The 27,378-nt window shown below is 38.5% G+C and overlaps 1 protein-coding gene across 4 annotated transcripts in view; it reads left to right on the top strand.

Moving 5' to 3' along the window:
• The window catches only part of ELAVL2 (ELAV like neuron-specific RNA binding protein 2), a 48,151-nt gene extending 24,459 nt beyond the window's left edge, over window positions 1-23,692 (top strand). For 2 of the 4 annotated variants that reach the window (XM_014956449.1, XM_014956448.1), the window contains exons 4-7: window positions 14,948-15,101; window positions 17,618-17,843; window positions 20,487-20,525; window positions 20,967-23,692. In XM_014956449.1, coding sequence (XP_014811935.1) covers window positions 14,948-15,101; window positions 17,618-17,843; window positions 20,487-20,525; window positions 20,967-21,297 — 750 coding nt within the window. In that variant the 3' untranslated portion in view covers window positions 21,298-23,692. The remainder of the gene's footprint in view (window positions 1-14,947; window positions 15,102-17,617; window positions 17,844-20,486; window positions 20,526-20,966) is intronic. The other 2 variants (XM_014956450.1, XM_014956452.1) reach the window with 2 other exon arrangements.
• The last annotated feature ends 3,686 nt before the right edge of the window (window positions 23,693-27,378 follow it).

Below are 27,378 nucleotides of genomic sequence, written 5' to 3'. Positions count from 1 at the left end.
TGATATTGAAAACATGTCTAGGTGTGTTGGATACCTGAAGCCCACTCTGCTAGGCAATATATAACTACATATATTAGATGGTGCCCTCTGTGGCAAAAGTTATGGTTTATTTGCAATGTAAACAGGCTTACCTCTATTGTAGGTAGCCTCTGAAGTTTGGGATTAATTTAATTATGCAACTTCATGAAAACCAGTTGTATTTTACAATTTTCTGTGGCTTCTCTTTTGGAAGAAGCTGCTCCTGGGAAACACTTTGGATCAGTTCTATTTAAGAGCCAGTGAAAAAATGTGTATTTCTGTGCCTGGGGTGACTTTTCTGCTTTATCCACTTCTTTGTCCATGGTTTCTTTCATTTGAGTTGTCCTGGAAAGTTATTGCCAAATGTGGAAAATGCAGAGGAGCAAACAGCATGTACGAGTCATTGATTTGCACACAGCAGTAAGAAAATTCAGTGTGTGTTTTGCTGGCTTGGCTTCTGCTTAGGACAGGGGAGAACCCCCCTAAGGGGACAGGCTTACCCTCCCATTGCTCCTGGGAAAACTGCTTCAAAAACAAACAAACAGATTATTTGAATAGGAATATCTTTCAGTGTGGTGTAAAAGACTTCCCCATTAACAAGAAAGTGTAGTAAGATTCTCTATCTAAAGAGAAGTGGGCAAACAAATGGTCTGTCCTTGAAGTGGTGTAGAGTTTTTTTTAAGATCCTGAATAGGAGGCAGCTTTTTACCTGGGTTGTCAGGGGTAGCAGGAGGACACAGGAATGGCTTTTCTCTGGATGCTAGACTGCTTGAATGATGGACATGGTCTTTTGCAGGCTGTAGCTGCCAAGGGGACACTGCAGATGGCAGTACTGGAGTGCTCCTTCCTCCATTGCCAGGTGAACTGAGGCTGAGGAGCTTCCTGCTGTCCTGTCCCCAGCCCTCCACTGTGAGAGGGCCTGAACTGGCAGAGCCTGTGCATGCAGGAGCTGGCAGATGGGTTTTATTAGTCATTAATGCTGGTGATGCATGCATAGACGTGTATGCAAATATGCATTGGAAAGGGGGATGAAAATAGGTTGTCCAGCTTAGAGGCCCAGGAGTTATCCTTCTGTATAAATAGCATCGATTATTTAGTTGTATTTTACCTAACAAGTGCTGCTTAAAAATCAGATTTAGTAAGGTTTCTTCCTCTTTTAAATTCTTTGGACTATCAGGGTGTTTACATGGGTAATTATCACCTGTCAGGGGAATAGACATTTAAGAAATATTTTATCTAAAGTATTAAATCTGTGGGTTTTCTTCCCACTCTATAGCTTTGCATATTTTAAAAAAAATCAGGCTTAACGTGTAACATTCTGCCAACTTCCTGTTGGAATGAAGTTTGACAAATTCTTTGGCTACAAGCACAGATGTCCTCCTTTGCCATCATCACCTAGTTAACTGCCCTACTGTAGAAAGCTGTGTAATGAGCAGAGCTAGTTCTGACTTCAACTGAAGGGTGGATACTGAACTATCAGCTTTACAAATGCCTAAAGAAGCGCAGTACAGCAAGGGAAGACTGGAAGCAAGGGATGTGCCACCACTTCATTAGTGGCCTCTGAGACACAGTGTCCGTAAAACTTGGCAATGCAGTTTCCCCTGGTGCCTTGAACCATTACTGAGATTTACAATGAGGTGAATTTTAAAGGAATTAACCTTTAACCTAACTGCTCAAGATCTCCACCCTTATGAAACTGATAGTACTCTTGAAAACACTGTGTAAACTTAATGGAAAATAACAATGCTGAAAACAGAAAAAATCTAGTTTGATTTCTGGGTTTGTGCAGCAGGTACAAGATAGAGATTCTTCCTGTCTTCACCGTTGATACTTGTAGAGGAATATTCTGGTAGTGTCAGTTTTTATAGTAATCTTTTCATTAACTAATGTCCCTGGGGAGCAATGGAATATGAGTTGTGTAAAAAGCCTATTAAAATACCAGAGGCAAGTGAGCTGTGAAGGTGAGAGAAACCCTCCTTACCTTCTGGATTTTTTTTCTTCCAGCACTAAAGAACATTGATCTAGTGAGTAGCAAAAGGGGATCCTATTTGGAGGTTTAATTAAAGCTAGTGAGTTTTACTGGTGCTATCAATCAGCAGAGATTGAGAGAGGGGGGAATGGTGCCAGACCATTTAGTGGTCTTGACAGGGTAATTAAATACCTCAGGATTGTATTCTCAAGGTAAAATTGAAGTGCTCTAGCAGATCGGAAGCAGAAGAACAATTTGTCTTGGAACAAAGGTAAGGGTGGTGGTTTTTTTCCTTAAATTTCTGCAGGAGTTATATAAATGGTAATTATACAATCTTTTAGCTATGTTACATTTAAAGCTTTGACAGCATTTCCATTTTAAACCCCCTCCCCACCCCACACATGCCTTTTCACCCCCGGGTAAAATTTGTTCTTCACTGAAATTCAAATCCCCTCAGACTTTGAATGTTACTTAACCAGCTTAAGCTGGCTGCTTGTTTTTCATGTTGCTGAATAATATTGAGAAGAAGATTCACTTCTAAATGCATATTGCTGTCACTTCCTGTAAAACACATTACAGCCACATGGTTGTTCATTAGTGAGGAAAATAACGAAGCGTGTCAGCCTGAGCTATAAATTGTGCTAATCTCACCTTCAGTAACTGCAATAGTAGCTTTTTTTTCTCATCGGACCCCAAGCTGCTGCGTTGCAGCTGATTAGGGTTGCTTGTGGGAGTCCCTCCCTCCTTTCTCTGGGGCAGAGGATCCTTAGACTGATGCAGCTCACCCTAAGGCTGCTGAGCAGGTTTGCAGCCAGAAACTTCAGTGGCTGCAGTAAGGTCCTTTCTCAAGCTGCATAGCTGCTTTCTGACAGACACGGAGATGTTAGAAGGGGCCAACAGTACCGTATAGAGTTGAAGGAAGACTGCGAGCATTCCTCAAAATCCAAGCTCTAAGCAGGTGGAAAAAAAGCAAAGGATACCAACAAAAAATTGCTTGTTACTACTGAGACTGATGATGCATCTTCCTGTCCTGTGCATGGGTCTAAAATGCTGCAAATGCTAGGTGTGGAGATCTGTCTGGTTTGTTGTGTTGTTTTTTTTTAAATTCAAATAGTTCTTTTCTCCGTAAAAATGCTTTTACTGTTGTAAAATATGGCTGCACATAGTCTTCAAATTATGGAAGTCTTGAGATAAATTGACCTCTAAGCTAGTGGCTTTGAAGTTTTTTGACAGATTAATTAAGTATTGACTCTGGGTGTCTTTCATCTGTGCAGCAGTTGTTTTTCCTGAAAGGTTGCAAGATATTGCAGTGAAGTGATAACTGTAAGTGGCAATGGGTGTTTTGTGCATTTCCATAAGATGTGTCTGTGGAATGAATAATACAAGAGAGACCCAAGGGATGTGCTTGCCATTGTCTCTGTCAGCAGCAGTAGCTCCCTAGATGCAAGGATGGGGAAGCTGGGATATACTTTTTTTAGTTCAAAAGAAGGGAAACTAGTGAACAGATTCACCTCAACTCCAAAAACAGAAGAATTGGGGTCTGCTGTTTTGAGACTTTGTTCTTGTTTGTATTATTCCTGTGGAGGGCTGGACATTATCCTGTGTACTCTTATCCTCTAAAGTATGAAATGGTATAATTTTTTTAATTGGAAGTGTCTGAAATTTGAGGTACTCATGCTCACTGGTTGAGCGTTCGTCAGAACAGAATCAGGAACGCAAAGTATGGCAGAAGGACTTTGGGACTATCTGAAGTAAGAAACTGGAAATGGTTGGAGACTGGATCTCCTTTTGTTTCTTTTCTTTGTATTTAAATTCTAAATATGTCTTATTTTTAAAGAGATGTTGATAGTTGTGGCTGTAAATTTTAAAATGTTCTTCTATATTAGTCCTTTTAAAGGCAAAACAGAAGAATTGCTATTCTGTGATTGTAATGCATAATTCAGTCTCCTGTTTTAGTGTAGAAAGAGGCCACTGAACTTAATTTTTGTCTTAAAGTAGTATGGTAAACTTCTGATAATATTGGTAAACTGCTGTACTATCTCCAACATTTCTGAGGAAACCTCTGGTTGTGTTTTCATCTGTAGCAGGATTTCCAGTTGGTTGCTGTGGTTATCATGTATGTACTATTACATTTGCTTCTGTTTCCCAAATTCAGGTCTCATGTATCAGCTTAAAACTGAATCTTGTGAAATCCTATTTCTGCTGTTATTTTGTGTTATGTTTGGCAGCAGTTTTACAAGGTCTTCCTCTTTCACTAGTTTGCTGTCCTTTAAACAGTTATATCCTAAGGAAGACTTACGGTCCTCTTTCTCTCAGTCATGTAGAGACTGGTCTTAAGTCTAAATTCTTCCTGGAAGAAAGCTGTCATAAGAGATTGCTAGCATATTGGAAACATGTAGACCTTAAATCTAGTAAAGAGAAATAGAAGAGAAAAAAACCACACTTAAACAGAAACAAAATACAGGAAAAGAACACAAACGAGAGCTAGGAACTTAAGCTACCAACTGGGGATGCAGTGCAATTTCAAATTAAAGTTGGAGAAGCACTAACTAACAAATGTGGTGAATTCTATATTTCAGTTATTCTCCTCATCCACTCTCTTCTTATAGTAGAAAATGTGTTTGGAATTTCCCGAAGATGACAGAATTAATTTAAATTCTAATAGAAACAATACCATTCTAGTAGAAACAATGCTGTTTAGAGCCTATCCAACCTAGTCATTGTACTTGTCCTGTCTGTTCTTAACCTTTGCAGCAAGCAGCCGCTTTTGTCCTCATGAGTGCCTATAGCAGGAAACACAGAAGGAAAGGTAGTTCACCCTTTGCAAGGTGGCCACTTAAATTTAAAATTCATCGAACCATCCTTGCAGAACATGGTAATCATTGCTTAGAGGTGTCCTCTGGCTTGGTTGCTCTTTCTGTCTCTCACTGCCTCTCTGAGAACACAAATGCAGCTTTTTGGATAAGCTGGCCGTATTTGAAATACATTGTGCTACCATTTTACAGTTGCATAAGCAAGGCCAAAACCAAATTTAAGACGACTGCTTTTTTCTGTAACATTGGAAAGTCCTCATCTGGTACTGTGATGTAATCTGTAATGATCTTTTTGCTAACTTTGGTCATGCCTTTGGCTTTTTTTTTAAAGTCTAGCCATGAAAAATTGTAAGGACTTTAGAGATACTGTGTTTTAAGACTCTCAGGGCATATTCTTAATCTGTGCCCCTGATGTTTGAGGAATCTTTTCAGAGAGCTAGTAGAACCATACAAACATACAACATACCAAGACAGTGCATTTCTTAAGAGCAAGATTGGCTTGATCTGTCCTTGCTTGCTGAGTCACAAACTTATCACTCTTACATGAAATAAATTCAGATACCTGTGAAATAGTTGCCTGCAGAAAATTCTTGTACAAATCTGAAGAAACTTCTTTTAGTAGCCATGTTACTCCTGAGCACTGCGGAACCAAGGGATTGTTTTCTGGTAGCTACTGAAAGTCAGAACAGGCCTGCTGATCTAATTGAAGCACCCTCAGTACCTAAAGAAACCTTCTGTTCTTCACAGACAGCCTTGTCAGACATGCAGTGAACTCTGGTTGCTAGTTTTCTGTAGCTTGTAAGACAAACGATGGTATAAATCCTTCTGGAGCAGGTTTAGCTGCTTGGAACTACTACACAGTGATGCCTGAAATCCCATAAGGATGTCACTTTCCAACATTATGACTGCTGCTTTTCCAAATGAAAGATGGTTCTTTTAGATAATGCAGTGTTATCCAAAGGTGTAAGACTGAGTTAGAATCAAGGGTCCTTGAATCCAAAGCAAAGGGCACCCATCTAGCTGGGTACTCTCAGCATAGGGTGAAGCAGGGGAAGGGCCCATTAAATTCTCCTTTAAAACTGTAGCTCTGGTCAGGCCTGTTACTGCTATGTGTGTTGGATCTGATACCGTTATTGATCAGTATCACTCCTGCCTGGTGACAAGAACTGGCTGTATTTTATTAGAAAATGCATGGCATAATGGCTGGCTTGATGATGACAGGGAAGGTAAGTTGATGACTTACTGATGAAAGGCCAATGTCTCATCTCAACTGTCTCAACATGGACGCTCAGGTGCTTTACATAGTGAGTTTTCAGCAAATGGGAAAATGTCTTCACAAAGAGGTAATTTGGTACTTCATCTTAAGATAACCTTGGGAATAATACTGGGGAAAAATGCTTCACAGTCTGGAGAATCCCATGCTTGCTTACATAATGTTTCTTCTCAAGAAGAATTAATTATGAGTTTTCTCAGCTTCTAAGTCTGCTTGTCTTTAATGTCTCACTTGCTGTTCTAGGCCTTCATCAGTCCTGCCCATCCAGATGAGACCTGCTCATGGTCTGAGTTCCTCTTAAAACTTGCTTTGCTTTGCTGAACTTGCTGATTCTTACGCTTTAATAATGATTAGGTAGTGTCCCATTCTGAGGAAATGCCAAAGGTGAGAGGGATTGGAGTAAAATGCTGAGCCTATGGCGTAAAGCCAGAATTGAAACCAGATTTTTCCTGAGATTTAATGCTGATCCAAATAACCTGAGCAACTAGGTCAGTTTTCTTAGCTTTGTTGCAGGGCTGCAACTCTGGCACTAGCTGTCAGAGCTGGCATTCTTCATGGGACGTGGACTGAAATAGCAAAAGCTTTGCTGATGGTGGTGCTGAGAGGCTGCTGCTTCTGTGTCCGTTTTTTGGAATGTGTTACCTATTGCAGGGCAGGCTGCAGAAGCAAAGTCTGTATGGGATACATTTCTATGTATTAGCTTGATGTGCACACACAAGTGAAGCTGTGTTGAGTAGTATGTTTCTGTAGATCCACGGAGTTGAGTCTAAATTGCCTTCACAGAGGGAAGTCTACCGTGTTTCCAATTTGCTGGGCCCACAGAAATGCAGTTGCAAGCTTGCACTGCAAAGTTAAAGTCAGCACAGCATGTACATGTTTAACAAGGCAGTCTTGTGTATACTGGGAAAAGTGACCGTCAAGCTTTGTTTGGAAGGGAACTATCTTTCATTTGAGGGGAGACAGAAAGTAAACTTTGAATATACAGCAATGCACTCTCCTGTTCCAGACAGTAACCTATCACTGGCTAGTGACAGCTGAGACCCGGTCTCTGCTGTGTGCTGCAGCATCTTGTTACTCGAAATCAAATTAAGAAGAACAGTTCTTGAGTCATGGTGTCTCATATACTAATTTAAGTACAAGTTAAGAACGCTTGCCTGGCACAATGGTCTCAGAACATCTCTGTAGTGAAAACAAAGAAACACATCCTTCTTCCTATTGTGCTTGCCAAGGAGGCTTACACATTCCTAATGTATGTCTCTTCCCAATATAAATCTGCCTTGTTTGCAGGAAGGTTTAACCTAATTTGATCTGCACAGACTGGGTGGTAATTTACTTGGGATTTTTTGTTGGATTTCCCCCCCCTACACTGAAACATGCATTTTAAAAGAACCAGATACTGTCCATAAGACAGTGTTAATGTTCTAAGCTGAAAGTTTACACTGGAAGTTACTGAATGCAAACACTTACTAAAATCCTGATTTTAACATTCAAAGACTTCAGATTTAAAGACTTGCAAGAAAACCTTAAGTAGAGGTGTTTAGAATTTAATGCAACTTTTTTCCTGAAGTTCTTGCAGGTTATACAAACACTGTTTGCGCTCTATGCTGCTAAGCAGCTGTAAGATGAAAATGTGGATGAATGGTGCTGAGGTGTCTAAAGATAGTACCAGATAGTAAGAAACTGAAATAGTCAGGTTTTAGGGACTGGGTCTCTATTCTTTTTGGCAATTTCTTTGTTTAACCTATTAACTGTTACAGTTTTGACTTGAAAATTTTAAATCAGTTAATCTTGTTGTTCAGAAATGAAATATTAAAGCAGTGAAAATACTTGGATTTGGTGGTGTAATGTTTGCATTTCTAGAAACAAGTGTCTTTCCTATTAACTGCAGTGGAAAATTCCAGTAAAACTGTTTCTAAATTGGTGTTTCCTGAGTAGCTGTGTTCAGTGTTGTACAGTGTGTGTCATCATTAAATATTTAAAACTGTAGGCTTTCTGGACACTTAAAACTTGCATTGTGTTCAATGGTTTTGACATTGCATAACCTTAATGTTTATCTATTAAATATTCACCTGTTGAAGTGACTGTAGAAGTAATGTTTTAGCACAGCTATTAATCCAGTGCATATGTATGTTGTTTGAAGAGATTGAATCTAGACCTATTGCCAAGTAATTACTGAAGGAGCAAACTGACAGGATACAGGTAGGGAGATTAGTCTGGAGCATCTCTGCTTTAAATCTGCATCAGAAGTGAGATATCTGGACTTTGACATCAGTAACGAATAGAAACTGTATATCCCCATATCCAGCCAAGCTGCTTCTGCATGAGGATGACTTGCCTTATCCCCATAACATTTTGTGGTGTCCTTGCTTGTCTCTAGTGATGCTGACTTGCAATAATCACAGATCACTAGTAATGTTTTGCCAAAGAAAGTAAAACTTCGATTACAGTTGGTTTTCTGAAGTTCTATGTTTATTTCAGATTTCTTGCCTGGTCAGAACTTCGGATGCTTAGCAAGATGACTAGAGTTAGAGTTTGGATATTAATAGTGAAGTACTGATTTTTAGTTTGATGTATGTTAGTCCTGTGACTGATCTGCTAAGATTCCAGTATGCATCAGCCAGGATACAGTGGTTGTCACTGTGATACTTTCCATGTAGGGTAATCTGTGATCAGCATATGTTCTTAGATGTTAAAAATACTTTGTAAACACAGTTCAAGAATTTAAAGGGAATGATACTGAAACTGAACTTATAATGGTTAGAGCTGGTTAGAGCTTACTGCTTTCATTTACTTGCTTTCTTTAAATTGCATTCAATATAGGCCTTCACTGCTATGTCAAGCTCTATTCCGAGTAGCATTTACCAGCTGGAGCATGGGCAATGAATGTTACTGGATCAGTTGTCACCATGAAAGAACTCGTACTCATTTGACAGAGGAAAAGTGAGAGGAGTTTTCCAGATAGTGTTTTATTTCTTGACAGATACCAGTTCTGTAGCATAAGGCAAACTTGCCGTAGGTTAGTAAACATATTTTCTTTTTATTTTGCCCTCTTCTGAGGGGCTCAGAGTGGGTTCATATCCTTGATACGTGACAGCATGTGTCCAGTGTGAATTCCTCTTTGGAAGACAATGTGTCTCTTTTGAGTTCCTCTTGGAAGGAGTAAAGGGGAAGTGACTTTATCACTGATTTTATGCATAAAGGTGAGTGGGAAACCTCAGTCTTGTCTTTATTACCCTCACTTGTTTCAAGTTACTTCCAGAGTCTGGGTAGAAGTCCATTTCAAAGAATTTCCTTAAGGTTTGTTATGTGTTGTTACAGAATCATAGAATGGCTGAAGTTTGTCACACCTCTGGAGGCCTCCAGTACAACCACCTGCTCAGAGCAGGTTTGCCATTAACAGGTTGCTCAGGCCTATGTCCAATGGGGTCTTGAACATCTCAAGGGTTAGACCCTACAATCTCAGTCACTTCTTCTAATACTTGACTACTCTGTGCCATGGAAAGGTGTTTTTTGGTTTTTTTTTGGAGTGAAGTCTGTATGGAATTTCCAAAATAACTTTTCTGTGTTTCAGTTTATGTTCATTGCCTCTTGTCCTTTCACTTGATAATAGAGTCTGGCTCTATCTTTTTTACTCCCTTCATCAGATTTTTACGGCTGAGATCCTGCTGAGATGCTCTAGTCCCTTAATCACTTTTGTGGCCTTTTACTGGACTCATTCTAATTGTAAATGTCTGTCTTATACTGGGGAGCCCAGATCTGGAGACAGCCCTCCCAGTGTCTCGCCAGTGCTGAGAATGATGATCACCTCCCTTGACCTGCTAGTAATGCTTCCACTAATGTAGTCCAGGTGGTTGTTGGCCATCTGTGTTGCAAGGGTACATTCTGCTGACTTATGATCAGCTTGGTGTCTATCAAGATGCTTTTCAGCTAGTTGGGTCCCAGCATGTACATGGGATTATTCTTCCCCAGGGAGAGGACTCTGCTTTTCCTGATACTGAACTTCTTTGAGGTTCTGGTTTGCTCGTTTCTCCAGTTTGTTGAGGTCCCTCTGGGTGACAGCACAACAGCAATGACCTAACAACCACTCCTCCAAGTTTCGTGTGATCTGTAAAGTTTCTGAGGGAACGCTCTACCCCGTCACCCAGGTCGCTAGTGAAGATCTTAACCAATATTGGATCCAGTATCAGTGGATGCTGGTGATTGGCCTCCAACTGGACTTGCCACTGATCGCAGCCCACTGCCCCTAGCAGTTCAGCCAGTTTTCAGTCGATGTCCTTAATACATGTAAGTCCACTATACTTAATATTAATCAGCACTTAAATACACATAGGTGTATTTAACGTGTACTTTGTGAGGATATTATGGAAAAGAGTGTCAAGTCAATTCTCAGCGCTGCTGAACTTGAACTGCAGATCAGGCAGATCATGTGAGTGAGTTATTTTCTTCTAGCCTACCTTAGTGTCACTGACCAAGAAGAAAAGAAGTTTTAGGTATTAAGCATTGCCTTGCAGGTCACTTATTTGATTTAAGGTTTTTTCTTTGTTTTTTCTTTGCTTTTTATGTGTGTGTCCTCCTATCTTCATAAAGAACACAAGTCTCTTATTTCTGCTTACATTGTACTTCCTTGGTTTTATGCTATCTAATGTGTCCAGTCAGAATGACTTTGACAGTTAGCAGTGGGTGGCTGGAGGCAAAGTCCAATTACTGCATTAGATTGCTTGGAAAATGGATCTATTTATTGACATGTATAGAACTACTTCTAGAGCAAAGTCTAGATAGTTTGGAAACTGGGAAAATGTAGCATCATAAAGTATGGCTTAGGGGTTTTGGCAGGCCTTCAGTATCTTCTGTTCATACAGATTTCTTTTATCCTGTTTGAAAGGAGTTTGTGAAGCTCACATTCTGCAACCTCTGTTCTGAATGCTTGCAAGTATGCATGCTTAGAAAACAGATTAGTAACAGCTATTTATCTCAGTTCAAAGCTAACATAAAGCCCACAATACTGCCTTAATTTTCAGGAAGCCATGGGGGGTGGGTCTTTTTGAGTTTCTCAGTGAAATGTTGTTTGACCAGCAGTTGCATATCTTAATATTTAACAAGAAAGCTAAGGCACTGTTTTCCTTCCTTCCTTAGCTGATGGTCACTACCAGGAATTCTGACTTTTATCCATATGACCCAGTGCATATGGAAGAAAATCTTGTCTGACACCTAAAATAGTGGTATCCTTAATAGTATAAGATAATAGTATCCTTAAATAAGATAGGACAGTTTTCAGTGTATCTCAATTCCAGACAGAATTAAAAACTGGCAGATAAAATTGAGATGTGTCAGAAATGCATGTAGTTTTACATGTAGTTTATGTATAAGTAGTGCCTGTCCTCACCTACTTCCGTTGGTGTCAAAATTTACATTAATAATGGTTCATTGTGATCAGTCAGAAAATGGAATTTGTTGCTGTGCCCTCTTACCAAGTAGAGTTAAATCTGGGTGGGTGGAAGGGTTTCTTTCAGAAACCAAACGTTTACTCTGCTGTTCAGAACTGCTTGGTTTTGAGAATTCAGGATTTTGTTGTCTAGCCCTGTCCTTCAGGCAGTCTGCAGTCTTATCTCCATTCTCTGGCCTCGGGTCTCCTTAAGGTCATCCTGTCAAATGTGGCATGGAGCTTTATTTCTTACAGAAGTGCATAGATAAGTAGGCAAGTAGGGCGAGTTCTTTCATTTCGTAGCTGTTGTATTTTTCTGCCTCTTGTGTAGCCATCACTATTGGTACTGCTGCTTTGGCTGGATGCAGGCAAGCTTTACTCTCCGTTTCCCTGTCTCTGGTGTAGCTTACCTCTTAGGCTCTCTTTGCACTTGGGAATATCATTAGTGTATACTTTTTCCTATAGAAAAGTAGGAAAATGACTCAAGGTCTAGAAGCTGTTTTTTCAAATATGGTTATATGTATTGTGAGGGTTGAATATACAGAATAAAAAAATATTTCCATTTTAAACACAAGTTGCAAGTGGGATTTGGCTGCACAGCCATGTAATGGTAGCAGATTTACCACTTCAGGAGAAAAAACCCTGTTTTTACAAAACTGTAGTGTTAAACTCTTCAGCACAGAACTGGCAAAATCAGTCACTTGACCCAGATGTTTCAGAATCGGCTATACAGCTGCTAGCTGAAGTCTGATTCCTCTTCTTTTTGTTTGACTTGAAAGACTGTGCTTTCTGCTCATCTTTATTTCTGTAGTTCCACTGGTGCTCATTGTCCTTTCCAAATCCTCATCTAGAGAAAAGCATGGTTAATTAAACAGTAAGAGCAAAATGATACCATAGTAGTGCCTCTCCTTTCCTTTCTTCCTCTGAAAGGGCTAATGTTGCTGATGAGATTTGGACTTGAGTATTGAATCTACTCCAGCAAGTTTTAAGAAATCAGAATTACGTATTTATCTTTACTGAAGGACCTGTTAAATTTATCATCTACCTTGTTAAAGGCTCTTGGAAATGAAGTATTCTGTCATGTGCAGGAACATGACTGCTGTCCTTGTGACATCTTTTGTCCAGTGTCCTGTTTCCAGTAGTTTACAAGATTTCATCATTCCTATAATTTAAAGTGGTGCTGAATAGTATATGGATAAATTACTTAATGGTGCTGCAAAATGGCCATAATCACTTTTTACTTCTACAGCTCTGATAATCAGAGGGACTTTCTGTGGCAGGTTACAGGCACTTAAATCCTAAACACTCCTACTGTGTGAATCTGACTCTAGCTAGTAGTTGACACTGTCTTCTAGGAGTAATCCTATGTTGACTATTCTAAATTACAAGAATCAAGACAAAATAGAAAATCTAATCTATCAATTCACAGTCTACAAAATTAACTACTACTTCCTGTTCAAACTGTATCTTGAAAAGTTGAAAGATATCAAACATATCTCTTTAAATAAAAAGAAAACTATTAACTGATTGGAAAATACCCATTGTCAGTGTTATGTGATTGTATTATAGAAGAGGTCCCTGTGATGGAAGAAGCTGAAGTGGAAATATTTCTTCCGTCACATAGCAGGTTTCCTGTTGTGACTAGATGTTAGGAATATGTTCTAGTATCTGGTGCAGTCTTTTTTTGGTTGGTTGCTTTTTAACACTTAGCATCATAGACACTGAATCCATTTTTACTAAAGTGTCTGCGACTTTCTACCTGGCACCTTGATGGTGGCAATTTTCATTAGTTCCTCTGGACGGTTCCCTAGTGCATATTTCTAATAATATAAAAAATGACAGGGAATGTACAAGAAAGAACACAAGTAATCTGTAGTTCAGCGGACTCAGCTCTACTGGAAAACAAACTGTTCTTCAGTGCAGCTTTGAAATTCAAATGGTATGGAAACTGGGAATTTATGTCATGCCTGTGATAAAACTGGACACTGCCAGCTTTTCTGTCACAACTAAATTTGTGCATCTTCACACAAAAAAGTAAATTAGTAGAAAAGACTGATGTTATTCCCAGCTTGCCTGTGTAGGAGATCAGGAGAACAAGTGCTTTGAACACAGGTCTCTAGTCCTTGTGTTAAAAGAGCAAGGCACTGTGGCTCCCAGAACTCTCTGGACAGTGTGTTATCGTGGACAGCTACAGGTTTTGTAGGTCAGCCAGCTTTGGAAGACAGCTTGTACAAAGCCTCTGGGTAGAACATCAAATGATCACATTAGTGTTCAGGGTACTCCTTGTTTAGTGTCCAGAGTGCTCTATTTCAATTGCCTTTTTTGTTTGGCTTCCACAGGACCCTTAAGAGTCTGCTGATCTGCATGGAAATGAGATGGGGAGGGGGGACAATATGAAAATAAATGTCAAAGGATTAGGCAAAATATACATTTACAGAGTTAAGTTCCAGCTGCCCAGAGCTGGTTGATTCCTGCATTGCAGGAAGGGAAGGAAAAAGTATAAATCTAACCACTTCCTGAGGCTCCTTTTTACCTTTATATTTTCTACAGTGAAAACCTCAAAGTTTTTTGTCTTGTCCTGTTCCACAGACATGGAATCTAATCTGTTCTAATCTTTCCTGTAATAAGGATAAGCCACTTGCACAGACTTCAGTGGAAAGTACTGAGCTCTTCAACATGCTGTTTTTGTAGCATGCATGTAAGGATTGAAGAATCTAATTGATAATCGTAAAATATTTTTGATGGACATTTTGAGGCAACAGGTAAAAACTTCTGTCCAAGAGGACCTGAGAAGCTCAGTGTTACTAGGCTCTTGGTTGTAAGACCTCTGTTGCAGAAATTGGCAAGCTGCTGGACAGCCAAAATGCAAGTTGCATTCCTACTTCTGCCATTCATTCTTCCGCCTATAAAAGTGATGTAGCAGAATTTATCTTGACCTCAAGAAGGATAGGGGATAATTTGATAGCAAACTCAACACACGTACAAAGGGCACAGCACTTGAAAAACACTTGCAAACCTCTATGTGCTCTGGTTTGTCTTTGTGTTTTTCACCTAGGAATCAAAGTGGAATCTTTATTTTTTGTATTTTTAATGCTTTTTAGTGCTTTTTTTAAAATGGTAATAAAAACATGCTTGGATCTTCTTAAATTTGTCTTCTTAATCTTACAGTAAACTGAGAACTTTTTCTCCACCAAGGTTTGCTAGCTTTTTTCCTTTATTTGAAGCTGTCCTTAATTATATATGAGTTTATGTAGTCAGCCTGCGCTGTGTGGTCTATGTTGTGTTCCTTCAGTGTTTTTACACCAAAAAGCCCACTTAACTGGCTTTGCTAGGTCACTTTTCTGATGGCCCTCAAAAACATTTCAGTGTTGCAGAACAAATTGCACTGTGCTATTCCAGCTGTTTTTAAAGTGTTTGATTCCTAGGGTTTTTTTTACTTTCTTTTTCCTAAGGTTTCCTATGCGCGACCAAGTTCAGCTTCTATTAGAGATGCAAATTTGTATGTTAGTGGACTTCCGAAAACAATGACCCAGAAGGAATTGGAACAGCTCTTTTCCCAATACGGACGCATTATTACTTCTCGTATTTTGGTTGACCAAGTCACTGGTAAGTAGGCAGTTTTGTACTTCATCTCATTTTTGGACTGGCAGTTTAAGAAATATTTCATCGTTCAGTACAATAGTCTTGTCTCTAGAATGTATGAAAGGTGTATGTAGGCCAGAAAATGCAATTTTCTGCTGGAATTGTTCATAAATATGCATGGACAAAAATAGATTGTGGAGTGTACTGAGCCAGCTTGAGTCATTTCCACCCTGAAGGTGCAGGTTTGAAGCCTGTTTCATGGCTTGTAATAAATTTACAGCTGCTATAATCTTCCTTTCCAAGCTGCTGCACGAAAATAGTCCCTATGTGCCTTATGAAATGCTATTAAACACTTTTTTTATAAAAATAAAATTTTATGCAGAAATGCACAGCTGGTTCTCTGAGGCTAGGATTACAAAGGACCCAGAGTGGTAATTGCTGGTAAGACTGTTTTCAAGGTTGCCTCATTAACTTTGGGCACTCTGAAGAACATGAACTTTGAGTTCCTTGGGAGCCAGATAGGTTCTGTGCTCAGCAGTGCCCTGAAGAGCTAAGCTCTAGCAGGTTAGTTGGTGGTGTTAGTGTCTAAACTAGTGAGTGTCAGTCACACTGTGTAGTAACTCTTTGGACTTGGGCAGCAGTGCATGTGTTTTTGCTGGCTCAAATGGCTGATCTTCATAACTTCCTGCTTTTATAATTTGGCAGCTTTGTAATTTGCCTCACCTGCTTCTAACAGGCCTGTTCCAAAAATAAGCAATCAATTGAAATGCCAAGTACATGACAGAAATATTGAACGTGCAAAGGAAAATACAAAGCAGCATGGCTCTGATCTTTCAAAAAAAAAAAAAAAAAACAAAAACAAACTAGGGGTGTGAGGCAGAAGAATTCATGTACTCACATAATTATTCCCTGAATAATAAGCTAGCTTGGGTTCTTTCATAGTTGTACCTTTTCAAAGGCACATATCATTGTGGGTGACACAACGCTTTCAGCTGTAGGAGGTCATAAAGTTTTCAAATGGCCTTACTTGGAAAGGATTATGCATGCCAGTGTTTGGCACTTGGCTGACCTGTAGTGGATCTCCTATGTACTATATTGCAATTCCATTTTGTTAGCAGAAATCTCAATATTGACATGTAATACTAAAAGCGTTTTTATAGTGTGAGCTGGTGAGAGTGTGGAGAGGAAGGGAAGGAAAGCTAAAGTGACTTGTAGAAGCAGCAAATTTGCAGGTCGAATTTCCAGTCTCTGTGCAATAAATAGCTGTTTTCAGTATGTTCAGTATGTACATTTCTATGTACATAGAAATGGTGGGATTTTACAAATGGGCCAAAGAAGTAAATGTAAGTAGAATTACAGTACACATGTAAAAGTTAAAGTACTCATAGATCCTAGTAAGTGCACAGTAGTTCTCAGGCATAGGCTGTTCTTCAGGTTTAAGGTTGCTTCCCCCCTTCTCCTTAGTAATTTGGAAGAGGTAGAATCAAAATGGTATGAATAATAAGGTTGTCACACGGACAGACGAAAAATGCAAAGTTGAGCCTGTGACACTTGCTTCTTTAAAGATCTCTTATGCCTGCTTATTGGCACTCGATGGTTTAAATTGTCATTGTTTATGAACAGAATACCTTCCTTGTTGCTGATGTCTTTCTCAAGTGAGGACAAGTGCCTGTAAGTGTCTGTTTATTTCTGAACCAAAAAATAAAGGGCCTCTAAATGGATTTAAGAATATTACAGCAAAGCATGCAGCTAACTTGTGTTAATTGGTGTTAATTGGTTCAAGATTTGACACCTCAATGTGTTTAAGCCACAGTACAAACATTTGAGGTGGGATGTTCCTGAGACCTTCCATAAACACTTTCTGATCCCTTTGCATGTTATCTTTGTTTTTTCTATACCAAGGAAGAATCTATGGCCCAAGAAAAGTTTACTTTAATACCTATGAAAGTGTGGTGGTATGCTTAAACTGAGTCTCTTACTTAGTGATAACTACGGACTGTTAAAACAAGCCTATAATTCCCATTCCGTCAATCTAGAACTTGCACTCCATTCTTTGTCCTCTCAGTATATTTACTCCAAAGGGAACATTCATGGTGTATGCAGGAGAGCATACACCATTTCTTGCTGCTAGGGAGCAGATGACTAAGCTACTTACAGAATTTCTGCAGAGTAGCACAAACTGAAAAGAGGTTATAGTGTGCCTGGTTCTGGGTTCAGTTCCACCCTTACCACAAGTTGCATTGTTTCAGAATTACCCACTGGCTCACTATGTTTAAGTAGTCTCCACTGTGGTTTTCTCTCAACCTGCCAAGCTTTCTACAGAATGTATCTTATGTCAGTTAAAAATTAAAAAAAAAAACAAAACAAACAAAAAAACCCAAAAAACATTTACAGTATCAAAGTATGAGTTCAGTTCTAATAAGCTCAAAATGATGTGTTCACAGCAATTGGCCATTAACTAGCAATTGGCTATGAAAACCAAATGTTAACATCTAATATTCCAGAGTCTCTGAATTATATACTTTCTTCACCCTTTGCAGGAGTATCAAGGGGCGTGGGGTTTATCCGGTTTGACAAGCGAATTGAAGCAGAAGAGGCTATCAAGGGCTTGAATGGCCAAAAACCTCCAAGTGCAACAGAGCCCATCACTGTAAAGTTTGCAAACAATCCAAGCCAAAAAACCAATCAGGCCATCCTTTCCCAGCTGTACCATTCTCCAAACAGAAGGTATCCGGCACCTCTAGCTCAGCAGGCTCAACGTTTTAGGTAAGTCAAATATATAACCGTGTGCAACTGTGCTGGAAGCCACATTTCCCATGGGACCTGTTTGTGTCCTTCCACTCTTTACCATCCCAGCTTGTCTGATTTCTGTGTATGAAGGAAACACATGAAAATGTTGAACTACAGCTATACTCCTACAGTGCAGCCAAAAGCGAAAGAGCATTTTGTCTTATTCACAGCATTTTAGTATCTAATAAATCTACTTAAACCAAGATGACATCTTTTTATTCTACACAGTCATTGAAAAAATTCCTTTTTTAAAGGTTATTTTTAATTTCCTATATTATTGTTGATTAATGTGCCAGTTGATTCAGTTAACATTGATCTAGGAAATTCAATTTTCTTTTTAGCCATATGGCATGCCACAGCCAGCCTCTTCTTCCCTACCCCCTAGCTTTCCTCCCTGTTTTCTGGCTTTCAGTTTTTTTCCTAGTTAGTTGTCTAAATCCTGCATACCACACTTTGTCTTTGCTTATTATGAACTTGTGTAATTAAGGTTATTCAGATACTTTTTGCGTGTGTATTTTTGTCCATCATATTGAAACTACAGCCATATAGTTCCCTGTGATATGGGATCTTCAATACAGAGGACAGATGGTGAGAACAAAGGGAAACAAATATTGTATTATCTACATTCATAAGTACCTCGGATTTTTTTCAGTGATTTTGATTGTTTCTTCCCACCCTGTGCCCCTGGTCTGTGTGACTGGAATGTGTTAAACAGTAATATACTTAAACAGTTTCTATTTTATTTTTCAAGAAATAAAATAACTGGCAGTTTCCTTCAAAGATAATTACCAAATTTCAAAAGCTCTGCATTGGCCACCCTTGCTTTTAGGCCAAACATTCAGAGTTCATGGACTGCATTTCTGGCAGAACTTCTGAATTCTTTTCTTCCACGTTTCAGCCTTATGTGCTGCAAGGGTCTTGAAGGTGTGAAGGTCAGCACTAGAGTAGGTTTTCTGCCCTGAAGGAAGGGATAACCAATCTTATTTTTTTTTAGTGGATTTTCTTACCATTTCTTAGGGAATAAAAGGGTTAATGTAAACAGCATGCTGAATATTGAATAAAACTTGGCTTGCCATTGTTCCATAGGCAGACCATAGGGGCAGAAGTTGCACTTGCAGGGTGGACCCAAGTGAATTACATGAAATATGATCATGAGGAGTTACTGTGTAGCCTGTGTTAGGACATTCAGCGTATTCTGGCCAGTCTGGCCTGCTGACACCTTGAGTTCTTCTGAGTGCACTTGTTCTCAGATACTCAGCAGTGTTCAGTGTTACTCTGATACTGGCTGGGATAGAACTCCAGCTAGATCTGCCATGATTTGTAAAAAAATCTTGAACTTCTGGAGTTTTTTATTTGGATAGGACCTGAAGTTCTTTGCAGTAGAGTAATTTAAATAGACTACCCGGTCCTGCAACATCAGGCTTTGAACCTTAAAAATTTTGATTGACTGTGATTTGCTTAAAAGGGAAGTGTATTTTTATGAATGCTCACTTAAATTTCACCAGAAAGTTGTTACTTTTCTGAGATACTAAGTGTGAAGTGATGACTGAAACAACAATAAGAGAATGTTGTGATTTGCTGCACTTAAACCTGTAATGGTAACAAAAAGCACTAAGGTACTAAGTCTTTAGTGAATAGCAGGGAGAGTAAAATGTTTCTTACTTCTATCCATGTGGAAGGAAGAAGAAGGTTGAATGGACTATTAAAAAAAAGTAATCTGGGGTTGCTGACAAAATTAAATTTTTGTAATATAGAATTTTTTGGGGAAAGCCTTCAGGCTTCAGTTTCTTCTCTAAAAGACACCCTGCCAAATTTCAAATTTTAATAACTCTAAAGGGAAATCTGTCTTTTTTTTTTTTAGTTTTTAGGTCTTTGCTGTTGTTGCAGCATTCAAGCTCAGATTTCGTAGTTCAGATTTCACTGATGCATCATATCTTTCATGTCTTTTACATGCAAGAAATCTTAGCTGCTGATATTTCAGACAAGATTTCCTGATGCAGTTTCCCTGTCTCTGTTAAAGGCTGAGAACAGAATCAGCATAAACTTAGAATTGTGTTCACATACTACATGCTAGCAGTTTGGGGAAAAAGTGAGCAAAGAAATGCATGGAGAAAGCTTGCAGTCTACTTATTATATCTGTGTGTATATTCTAAAAACATTTTATTCTGGGAAAGAGTAGGAAATTGAAAAATCTTTTTTGCAGTTGCTCTTCTGACGTTTGTTACGGCTCCAGAATCCTGAGTGATTCTGAGTATTCGTGTCAGGAAACTGCTAAAAATGGCAATAAATTCAAACAAAGCAAGTTAGTAATCTTGAAAATTTCACTGAGGTGGTCACTGACTGTAAATTTATGCTAAGTATTTGACTTAGGCTAAACTTGTGGAAGCGGTGCACTTTGTGAACTGAACTATTAATGTTGTGGATACTACACAAGAAGCTCTATTTTGTATTCACTGACTGTATCAGGTGTAATAAGGAGCCATAGCTCTTTCAGTGGTGACACTAACTTTGCATAAGGTTCTGTACAGTGCAAGGGACGTGGCAGTAATACACCAAGTTTCCTTAAGATTAAAGGGTGGAAAAGTCTGAAGACTAAATACCTTGCTAAATGTTTTGCAGGTTGGACAATCTGCTCAACATGGCTTATGGAGTAAAGAGGTAATAAAGGACTATGAGGTTCATGATAACCAAATTATTTTTAAATATTTTGCGTATTCTTACTTTTTCAGTAAGACTTTGGATTTTTGCATGATGAGACCAGCTGAAATTGCTCATTTTGGTGCACTGTGCATGAAAGACATACATTTTGTAGCAATTCCATGGAATTATGTTTCAAATGACCGCAGTGATTTTATAGCATGTTTTTGTTCTGTTTTTCTGTTACTTCATTTCAGACAGACCTAGCACTGTTCCCCCTACTTGTGTATAGTATTGTACATAGTATTTGGGCAGTTGAAGAAAAAAAGTATTTGTGATATTACCTTATTAGTCTTGCCAACATGTTCATGCTGTGGAAAGCCCTGTATCACTTTCTTTTTCATTTTGAAATTTCTTTGCTGTGAACAGCTACTTCATGATTCCATCTCCCTCATTCTTTAGTAGGTTTCCTCCAATGACCATTGATGGAATGACCAGTTTGGCTGGAATTAATATCCCCGGACATGCAGGAACTGGATGGTGCATTTTTGTGTACAACTTGGCCCCTGATGCTGATGAGAGTATCCTCTGGCAAATGTTTGGACCCTTTGGAGCAGTAACCAATGTGAAGGTCATCCGTGACTTTAACACCAACAAGTGCAAAGGGTTTGGATTTGTGACTATGACAAACTACGATGAGGCAGCGATGGCAATAGCCAGCCTGAATGGATACCGCCTTGGGGACAGAGTATTGCAGGTCTCTTTCAAAACAAACAAAACGCACAAGGCCTAACAAGTTATTCTCAGTGCATTAATACATGAAAATTATACAACAAAGGCAATTTACAAGAAGCTTTATTCATTAGTAAATGCCTTTGTTGTATGACAGTGTGGAAATGGGGATAAAATGACTACTTAGCATCCTAAGAATATGTGAGATTTTTTATTGCTAATATTTGAATTAAAACTTCTTAAATATCTTTTGTGTTTGAATATTGACAAGAGGTACAGGGTTTTTACCTGTCACAATACATATTCTATTGCCTTCTTTGAAGAAGGTGGACCTTTTAAAATGTTTCAGCTAAGGGAAGAAGTTTTTTCTTTTTACGTGACTGCCTTTATCCTATGAGTAAATATTGAGGCTTTGTGTTATATTCTAAGTTGGGTTTTTTATGTTACTTCTTGATTTGCCTTGTGCTTTATTTACATTTGAATGCATTGTTGTTTTGTTGTTCAAGAAAAGTATTTGAAGTTTACATTTAATTTATGAAGTTATAAGCAGTATTTATTTTATAATTATCATTTGGGTTGGGGAATGGGAACACATTATAAAAGCTTATTGTAAGAATACTGGAGAACTTTTCGTAAAGCAGTACCTTGCCAAAGAGATAAGAGCCTCTTTGATGTGGGTTTAAAAAAAAGCATCTATTTTTATAAAAAAAAAAAAAAAATTTGGAGAAACTTTTTACTGGTCCTGGAACAAATATTTTGACTTGAATACTTTGAGAAATCTCTTCATATGACACCTAGTGAGCTTTTAAAACTTACCAGGAAATTTGCAGTTGTTGGGGAAAATTTAGAAAGATTTATGATGTAGAAATACTTTTGAGACCTTTGTATTAAGAGGTAGAGTCAATGGGATGCACTGTTGGTTTCATTTCTGTAATCATCAGTGGAGTCTTTGATCATCCTGGTTATTAAGTGATGGGTGGCTCACATTAATTTGTGATTTTGAAACAAATGAAAATTTAAAAAAAAAAGAATATAAGAGCAAGCAGGAAACTTAAAATACTGAGATGGGGGAAAAAAAAAATCTGTTCTTCCTAAAGAATTCCCTTCAGATAGAGCTCATGGTGTTTAGTGATGTACTTGCTATTGTTTGAAGAATTGTTTTGTCTTAATAAAAGACATTGAGCATGGTTTGCGCAGTAGCAAATCAGCAGAAGTGGCCTGAGTTGGGTATATTTGGAGGTATTTTGAAAGTTATGTTCAAGGCTAACACCTGAGCTTTGTGTAATGTAAATAAGACCTTGAGTTACGAACCTTTCAGCTAATTTTGATTTCAGTTTATTTTTTAAGTTACATGCCAAGTGATGTTAAATTTTGAATGTTTTTGTATGAGTTTTTTCTTTGTAAATGGCATTAACATTGTTACTTGAGGTCTGCTTATTCATTTTTGTTGTCCGGGGGACTTGAATTTACAGTGCATCAGATCTGTTGCTATTTTTGTCTGTAGATAGTCTAGCTTCAGCTGTTTATGGTGATGCTACATTTTTGTTTATAAATATGTTTGTGGTAAAAAACAAGTATAATCATAGGTTTTGAACAAATTTCCTTACATTTTTCATACAAAAACCATAAATACCTGTATGCTATTGAAATTTAACTTTGTATGATGCTTAAATCACTATTTGGGGAAATAGAAAAGTCTTTACCATGTATTGAAGAAATTTAAGGAAAAAATACAGAATATTTTCTGATTAGCATCTAGCTTATAATTAAATTTTTAAAAAAAAGCTGAGGGTTTGATGCCTTCACCAGGATGCACTGACAACTACGTAGTTACGTCCTGCTTTTTGTATAAACTGAGATGCTCATATGCTTCCCCTTAGAAAAAGCAATGTTCTATGCATAACATAGTTGTACACTATCTTTGCAGTTGCTTTTGGTTCTTATTCTTTTAAAACTGTAGTTATAAATTTTTCAGTATAGTACAGTACATATACAGTGAAGCGCGTGCTAAAGTGAATAAGCGAGTTTTCATGCTGACCCACTCAATGCTATTCAAAAATCAATTGGCTTCCTGAGCACTTCCTCATTCTTAGGTGCATTTAGATTGTTAAAGCTAATCCTCTGCATTAAAAATTGTATATACTATAGAAATCACAAACTTTCCAATGTGGGGAAAACAGTAGCTACATGCTTCTTTCCTATACTACTGTAGCAACTAACAGCATTGATGAGAAGGCATGTAAATTGGGCTTCACTTTACAGTGTTTATCAGAGCACTTAGTAAAATATAAGGCTCGTATTTATTTGAAGTTGTATAGTATGACTTAATTCACATCTGTTGGAATAGAAAATATATTCTGTTGAGTATTTAAGAGGTTGTACATGTTTTCTTTTGTGTTTGGATCCTTTGTACTTTTTCATGTTCAGTACATCAATAAACAAAGTTGAAGGGAAAATAGTGTCATGAGCAGGTCCTTTACCATATTGTTGTCTCTTTCATGGATAAGCCACCTGAGTGAAAGGTTTCCTCAAAGTTCTTGAGCTCCTTTTAACTTAGTGTGGGGTCTTAGTTACCAAGAAGGAGGTAAGGCAGTGGAGCTGTGTACCAGTTCTGCTATGTTAGAATTAGCGTCGAATTTTTCCACTTTGGTTTTATATGAACCACTCAGTACTTAAGGTGATATAATAAATGAGGGTCATTAAAACATTCAGTAAAAATTAATATGCTGTCTGTCTAGCAGACTGCTATCCATTGTAGCTAAGTTAATGTCCTAGTGTGTTAGGGTAAATAACAGAGGAGAGGGAAGGATTTACTCTTTATTGGAATGTCCATTTGCTGTTTAATTACTGCATTAGTTTCTTGACTCAGTTAATTGAGTGGATATTCAGTTAACCTTAGTTTGTTGTTCTTTTCCCTTAGCGGCTCTTGAAGAAGTTCTTTAAAAATTAGTCAACTGTCTCTTGCCCTTTTTAAAGAACATATACTCCTAAATTTGTTTGCTTTGCTCAATTGAATGAGAGTGAATTTCCATCCATGAGGATACAATTCTAGGTGTGGCTTCTGCAGTATAGCTTTTATTTCTAATTGTTTTCTTTCACCTTATCTCATACGTCTTTAATGTGAGATTTTTTTGATAGAAAACTTTAGGATGTGTTGTGGTTTGGAGCATTTCCAATGACTGCAGCGTGATGGTCTTGAGTTTACTTGGATGATGGGGTCATAAGTCTGTGAACAACACACAGAGATAGCAGTATCTCAAGATGCCAGTCATAACCAGTGTTAACAAACTGACTCCTTATATTTGCTTACGGTGTGTACTGATGACTTTTTATGTAGTTATGTTCTTTGGCAGCTGGAGTAATGAAAGGATGCAAGACAGTGCTTGGCAGCAATTGAAGAGCTATATTTGGAGTTCCTATTCCAGCGGGGACATCTGTGTGTTCAGCTTGCACTCTTTCACGGAAGGATAGTTTTAGTCCTCAACCTATACCAGTTTGAGTATAGTGTAACTGGCCATGGTTGAATTAATTTGTTATATGGAAATGAGGACGATATGTATTTATGTAATTGCCTTCAGTTTAAAATCAGAACTGCTTCTATTTTGAGGATTAGCTGCAGATAAGCAGGCAGTCGAGGAGCAACACTCAGAATTATCAGTCATGAGTGCAGCTGCCCAGAGGAGAGGTTAGTGCTGAAGAATACAAATGTGATTATATGTAGCTGAGCACCCCTAGGTAGTCAGAGCTCACAAGTAAGGGAACCTTGTGCAAATTTATACAGAGATAGTACTTTTCTTACTATATTAAAGTTTTATGATAAAGCTAAGGGAGAAAATGGGAAACTGCTTCATGTGATAAGGTGGAGGTGGTCTAGTTCCTTTTGTACCTAAATAATAAGAGTTCCAGGACCGTCTATAAACCTGTGTGAGACTAACAGTGGTAGATCAGACAAGCTGGAAGTGTGACCCTGGCAGAGGGTGAGCTGTAACTGGGGAACATGAGAGTTAGCACTTGCGGAAGGGGTTCGTTAGTGCAGGAAGATGACTGAGGTTTGTGTAGCCTCTTCTGTGAAAGCTGTATGCAGTGAAATCAATCACAACAGGTGAACATCCTACCTGCATCTAGAAGAGCCTGCCTTTGGCAAGAGAGTGTCCTCCCAGTGTAAAAGGAAAAAGGTGCAATTTTTTTTAGAGTGGATGGGGTGGCTGTCTTTTGGGGTTGTATGTGGTGTGTATTCACTGTGTATTATAGGGGTCATCAAGTATTAGTAAGTGGGGTACTCTTACCTGTAGTGCTGAGCAGGCCTGACTTGATGCTTAAAATCTATTTCCCTTTGTATTGTCATTTCAAACACTGCATGAAGGTGATTAAACATATAGGAATGCTGACTTGAGTTAAATCTTGAGAAGCAACAACTAATTGGGACTTACTATCAAATAATTTGTAGCTTTATTTTAAGACTAGCGGAGAGTATCTTGGGGTTTTTTTTCTGTAACAGTTTGAGAAATGAACACAATTTCAGATACACTCCCATCATGAGTAAAATAATAGCTGGGGGTTATGCTATTGCATCCCTGTCAGCACTGTTGATCCAGCTGTGCTTGCACCTTCCTTTACATTGGGCCTAGGTCTGCCTGGTTGTGGTGTTTGGACTTCAGCATTTCAATATGTGCATCTTCAAGAAGAATGCACCTGTTCTTACACTGAAAAATTCCTAATTAGACTTTGCTGTAGGGGCACCTGCCAACAAAACCACTGCTGTGATGACTAATGCTTTGGGCCAGCAGATGTGCTGGCACATGAGAGGTCATCTGGGCCAACCAGCTTAAAACAAAGCTGGGGGAGGAGAGATTAGGTCTTTTGGTGGGAGGAGGTGGAACAGGTACACTGTGATACTGTGTGGGAAGTCTGCTCTTGGGGTGAAGGGAAGTTTTAATCTGAAAAGCTCGACTTGTTGCCCATACTCCTACTAACTATGACTAAAATAAAGGAAGCAATTTAAACTTTCAGCTATCTTCAAAGCAACGTGAGTTACTCCAGTGGGTTAAGAGGTTGCCTAACTTTATGCTATGAAGTCTGGTGCGTCACTGTGTTACCTTGTAAGTACTCTGCTATTTTCTGGTTTTGACTAACATCCTGCTCTGAGACCTGAATGGAGACAAGGAGAACTTTTTATACTTGTAAGGCCACTCTAAAAAGCAAGCAAAAATGCAGAAAGCTAATAAAACATCTGATTTCATATTTTATATACTAGTCTTCAGCATGTGACTCATGTACATAAGTGAATTTAAGTCAACATGACATTTTTAGTGGCCCTGTAATACTCTAAGGAAAGTTACTACAACTGCTGACGAGGGTATTGATTATAAATGCTGCATACTTTACAAAGACTTTTAATTTGAAGCAACTCTTACTAAATTATTTAAGTAGTAGGACCCTTGCTTCGTACAACACATGCATTTCTTTTGCTTTGAGTGGAATGTGTTCCTCGTTTCAAGTGTTTATATAAATGTTCTACTGATAAAAGCTTCTGCAGGTCATCCAGCTGCTGGTACAACAGGGCTATTTGCCAGCACTTATGAAATACAATATTCTCCAACAAAAAAAAAATTAAATAGTCCTGGAAGCTAGTCCACCACTTCGTGATGTCTCTGTCTCAAAAGTTTGGTGTTAACTTTTACAAATGCAAGTAGCAGCCTGTTGTGTCAGAAGGAAGGTGGAGATAACTCAAATGGAACACTTCTTTCCTGCTGCTCTCTGTGCTTTGTGCCATCTTACACAATACAACAAGAAAAAGCGTGGTGGCAGACTGTTGTTCTTTTTTTCTTGTCCTTGATTAACACTGGCACTACTCTAATGGATCCGATCCAGTTCAGTTGTACCCTTCAAGCTGCCTGTCTTCCCTGTTCAACAGTTCATGTTTTCTGTGAAGTTATGACCTCAGAGACTTTCTGGTTAAACTACTTCTGTCTTGAAGTGTTTGTTGCATATTCATTGCAAACAGCTGCAGGATCCATTTTTATTGCCACAACTCAGTTACGTTAAAAATATGAATTTTCAAAGTAACTTTAGTGCTTGCTGTAAATGATGCCCACTGACGGTGGGCTTTTTTTACCTGTATTGGCAAAATATTTAGTAAAGT

The sequence above is a fragment of the Calidris pugnax genome, unplaced genomic scaffold (genome assembly GCF_001431845.1).
Source record: "Calidris pugnax isolate Ruff unplaced genomic scaffold, ASM143184v1 scaffold262, whole genome shotgun sequence".
NCBI classification, from domain to species: domain Eukaryota; kingdom Metazoa; phylum Chordata; class Aves; order Charadriiformes; family Scolopacidae; genus Calidris; species Calidris pugnax.
Note: the sequence above shows the minus strand (reverse complement) of the source record. Positions and strands in the feature narration are given on the sequence as shown.